The 3,851-nt window shown below is 45.0% G+C and overlaps 1 protein-coding gene across 1 annotated transcript; it reads right to left on the bottom strand.

Annotated features, from left to right (window-relative positions):
* Positions 1-1,502: 1,502 nt before the first annotated feature.
* MYF5 (myogenic factor 5) lies at positions 1,503-3,485 on the bottom strand. Its single transcript, XM_004700426.2, has 3 exons — positions 2,985-3,485; positions 2,102-2,177; positions 1,503-1,696 (listed from the first exon to the last, which is right to left on the bottom strand). Exons 1-3 carry the CDS (start codon positions 3,483-3,485, stop codon positions 1,503-1,505), a joined length of 771 nt encoding a protein of 256 aa, XP_004700483.1.
* Positions 3,486-3,851: the final 366 nt, after the last annotated feature.

Genomic DNA, 3,851 nt, shown 5'->3' on the forward strand with positions numbered 1-3,851 from the left:
TTGGCAACCCAAAGGGGCTTAAAGGGCTACTGTTAGATGGAATTGACTCAACGGCAGTGGGTGATTTTGGAAATGCAAATCGACTTCCTTTTTCTATCGTTTATGCAAATCTTCTCACACCCAGGACCCTGTCAATACCAACCAAAAAAAGAAGACGAAAGAGCCTACTATCTTTAACAATATCTCCAAATATGTTATTTGCAATACTCGTAATGTATGAGGTCTATGCTGACCCACAGAAACAGTCATATAGACTATATTGTGCTTTCTAATATTGTCCCATAGGGATCAATACGGTGCCCTGGTGATCCTGTGGATTAGCTGTTGGCCTGCTAATGGAAAGTTCGGTGGTTGAAACTTCCCGCTTGCTCTGCGACAGAAAAGGCAGTCTGCTCCTGGGGAGATTAACAGTCGGGGAAATCCTATGTAGGGTCAACATTAGTCTGAAGTGTCTCAATAGTCATGTGGTTGTTGTTGTTTTTTTAATGTATAGGGATCAATATGCTGTCTTATTGTACATCTATTTGTTTAAACATGTCATTGTCATGGAAAAGTTCTAATTTCCCCTACCTCCTACCACAAAAACACACAAACAATTACCACCAGTCCCTATCCCCCAGCAAACACACAACTTGATAGTAGTTAGTATAATACTAAAGTAAGGGAAATGTTGTACTTACTAGGCTCCCTTGAAATATGATTCAAAAGGGAATATGGCATTTTTATTTGCGATATCAACAGAACGAACCTAAACAGGTCCAGCAAATGGTAAATATTGGTCTTTTATCTACACAGTCAAAAAATTAGTATTGTGAGCCTAGACTTAAAGATTTCACCACAATGATTGTTAATTCCCTTAGTGATGCTCTTTGAAAAATCATAACTCGAGATAAATGTCCTAGTAAATAATTTTATTTATGGAGAAATTTCCAAAATTTCTCATTATCTTGGAATTATTCACAAAGTACTATTTTGTGCTTAGTTCAAAATGATGCATCTCTTATTAAACAAAGATAAAAATATATAGCATAAGGCAGTATTATTATGTTTTTATTTAATTAATATAACCAAAGGATTAAAGAAAAAAGTAAAAGTTAAATATATTTAAAGGCCACATAACTGATTCCTAGATAGTCTTATGTTTTGAATAAGAAAATGAATATATAAGTACCCAATATAATATTTTAGAGTAATATTTTAAAATATATAAGTTAATCATTGCAACAAGCTACCTTCAATTGAATTGCTTCCTATCAGAAACAATACTTTTGAAACTATGTCCCTAAAACAAATAAAAACAGAAAGAAATAAACAAAAGTAGCAATGGCAATAACTTTTCCATTAAATACACTTTCTTATAAAGTGGCAAGATAAATTTACAAATTTACAACTTAAAGGGAATCTTTATTAAAAAGATTTGTCTTGCTTTGGGTTTTTGGGACCTCTGTTCTCCTCATGTAACTGGCCCTCCCAGCAGAATCAACCCAGAGTTGATGTTTAGTTCATAGCACATGATAGATGAGCCTGGAGCTCGAGGTCCCTGGGGTGGCAGGCTGTGAATCGATGCTGGCCACTGGGGAGAGAGAGGCAGGGTCCTGGAGAGGCAAGCCAGGTTGCTGCTCTGTGGAGGTGATCCGATCCACTATGCTGGATAAGCAATCCAAGCTGGATAAAGAGTTTTTGTCTGTGGAGAATACTAAGGATGGAAGTAGAAAAGCATTAAATACCACATATCTCCAGATAGATAGAATTGTTTACATTACCCTTTCAACTATAGGTCAACTCCTTTGACACCAACAAGCCAGATGGTTACAGAAGCCTGCTGTCTAAATTTGCTGCAAATATCTGCAGCTCATGGGGAAGGTCGAGGAGCTAAGTCTACTGGTAATATTTCAGGCAAAAATGCATGCACACATGTGTGTGCACATGTGAAATTTAGAGCAGAAAGTGTGTATGTATTTTGCTTAGCCAAAGCCTCTGCATCCGAACCATGACTTCTATTTCTGTTCTCAGCTCTGTCTGGAAGAACAGACCTGCTTCGAGAGGCTGAATTGTGAGGCTGAAATGGCCTTTAAACTGCTCTGCAGTTGTCAAGTCTTACCATTTGGTACATCAGGGGAGTAGACGCTGTCGAAACTGCTGCTCTTTCTGGACCAGACTGGGCTGTTACATTCAGGCTACAAAATACAACAGATGTTTATTTTAAGGCTTTGGCCAGAGATGCTCTGACCTAGGGGGAGGCAGCGCTTGCTCAACTAGCTCTGTGCATCGACCACTCTCAATCAGCTTCATGGCTCTGATTTAGGTAGGGTTAGCCCTCCCCACATTGCCAGGGCATTGAGGTTAATCTCTGCGCTTGGAGAAAAGGAGAGAGACCCGGCAGCACAGAGGAGAGGGGGGTGGAACACGACAGCAATGTACATTGGGTTGACCATGCAAAATGGATTGGCGTAGAAGGAAGCCACACTAATTCAAAGAGAGAACCCTTTCCCAGGGCAAAAACACATTAAAACCTGGCAGCCACCGAGCAGACGCCCTCCAAAAAGAATGCATCGTGATCTTCCAGCTACGCTTCTGCAGCACAGCAACTAGAGAGATGTTCCGGGGGGTTTCCTTCTGAATTTTCAGTTAAGTTATAAACTGTGGGACAATGGGAGGCTCTGGCTGTTGCCTTTGGATGCTAGTGTATGTCAGAGACCGCTGGTATTATGTCATGCAAATAAACTACAGGTAAGTAATGGAGAAATCACCGGATTGATCATTCACAGCCAGCTACCTGCCATACCAAACCTCTACACCCTATCGGGCGTCAGACTAATATCCTGCCCAGCCGCTGCCTAGCATCCTTCTAAACCTAGATATGATGCCCCTCCCACCCCCAACAATCCTCCAGGGATCACTGAAACTATTGCCTAGTTTTAATCGTATAAGGGATTTTACAAAATGCTCGGGGTGGCCAAGTGGGCACCAGAGGTACCTCTTACCATGCCATCAGAGCAGTTGGAGGTGGGGCTGGTGGGCTCAGAGCAGCTCTGTCCCGGGAGGCTGTAGTAGTTTTCCACCTGCTCCCTCAGGAGCTCTTGCAAGCTCTCGATATAGCGGATGGCATTCCTGAGGATCTCCACCTTGGGCAGCCTCTGGTTGGGGTTGGTCGTGGTGCACCTCTTGAGCGTCTCAAAAGCCTGGTTCACCTTCTTCAGGCGCCTCCGCTCGCGCATGGTGGCTGCCTTCCTCCGATCCGTGGTAGTGGACTTTCTCTTGCACGCCTTGCATGCCCACATGAGGCAGTGGCCAGCCTGGTGGTGACCTGTAGGCGCTCGCACGTGCTCGTCTTCATCCGAGCCTTGCAACTCTGCTTTGTGCCCACCGAAGGCAGCCCCTCTGGGCTCGAACTCCTCTCGGAAATCGCCCTCGGGGGATGGGATACAGGAGCCGTCGTAGAAGTACTCGGAAGGGGAGAACTGACAGCTGTCCATCACGTCCATCCTCTGGCGGAAAGGCAGGCAGCGCACCTGGACAGCGGAGACAGAGATGGGGGAGAATTGGGAGCTTGGTGCCGCAGCTGGAGGGCAAACCCTGCAGGAGCTCCCAGGTCGGTTGGTTTCTCGGGTGATAACAAGGGCAGAAGCTTGGCGGCCTGGATAGCCGCTCTGGGCTTGGGGCTCCTTATATGTTCTTGGGGGAGGGAGGCCGGCCCCAGTGGCCCTGATCTATTAGCATATCCCACCACAACCCCCGCAGGGGCTGTCTGGGCAAACCTCCGCCTTTTCTCCAGAGACAATTTGCTGTTTACTGCCCCTTTTGACACTAATGGCTTTATTGCGGTTCTACTTGGGGGCAGGGGTGGGTGT

The sequence above is a fragment of the Echinops telfairi genome, unplaced genomic scaffold (assembly GCF_000313985.2).
Source record: "Echinops telfairi isolate 266 unplaced genomic scaffold, ASM31398v2 ScPeMD7_2;HRSCAF=8, whole genome shotgun sequence".
NCBI classification, from domain to species: Eukaryota; Metazoa; Chordata; class Mammalia; order Afrosoricida; family Tenrecidae; genus Echinops; species Echinops telfairi.

Excerpts from the sequence above, each read along its gene's own strand:
- MYF5 (XM_004700426.2), bottom strand. The coding sequence starts at position 3,485 with ATGGACGTGATGGACAGCTGTCAGTTCTCCCCTTCCGAGTACTTCTAC. Across the intron at positions 2,178-2,984 it reads CCAACTGCTCTGATGGCATG|CCTGAATGTAACAGCCCAGT; the intron begins GTAAGAGGTACC and ends TGTATTTTGTAG. Across the intron at positions 1,697-2,101 it reads CTCCCCTGATGTACCAAATG|TATTCTCCACAGACAAAAAC; the intron begins GTAAGACTTGAC and ends TTCCATCCTTAG.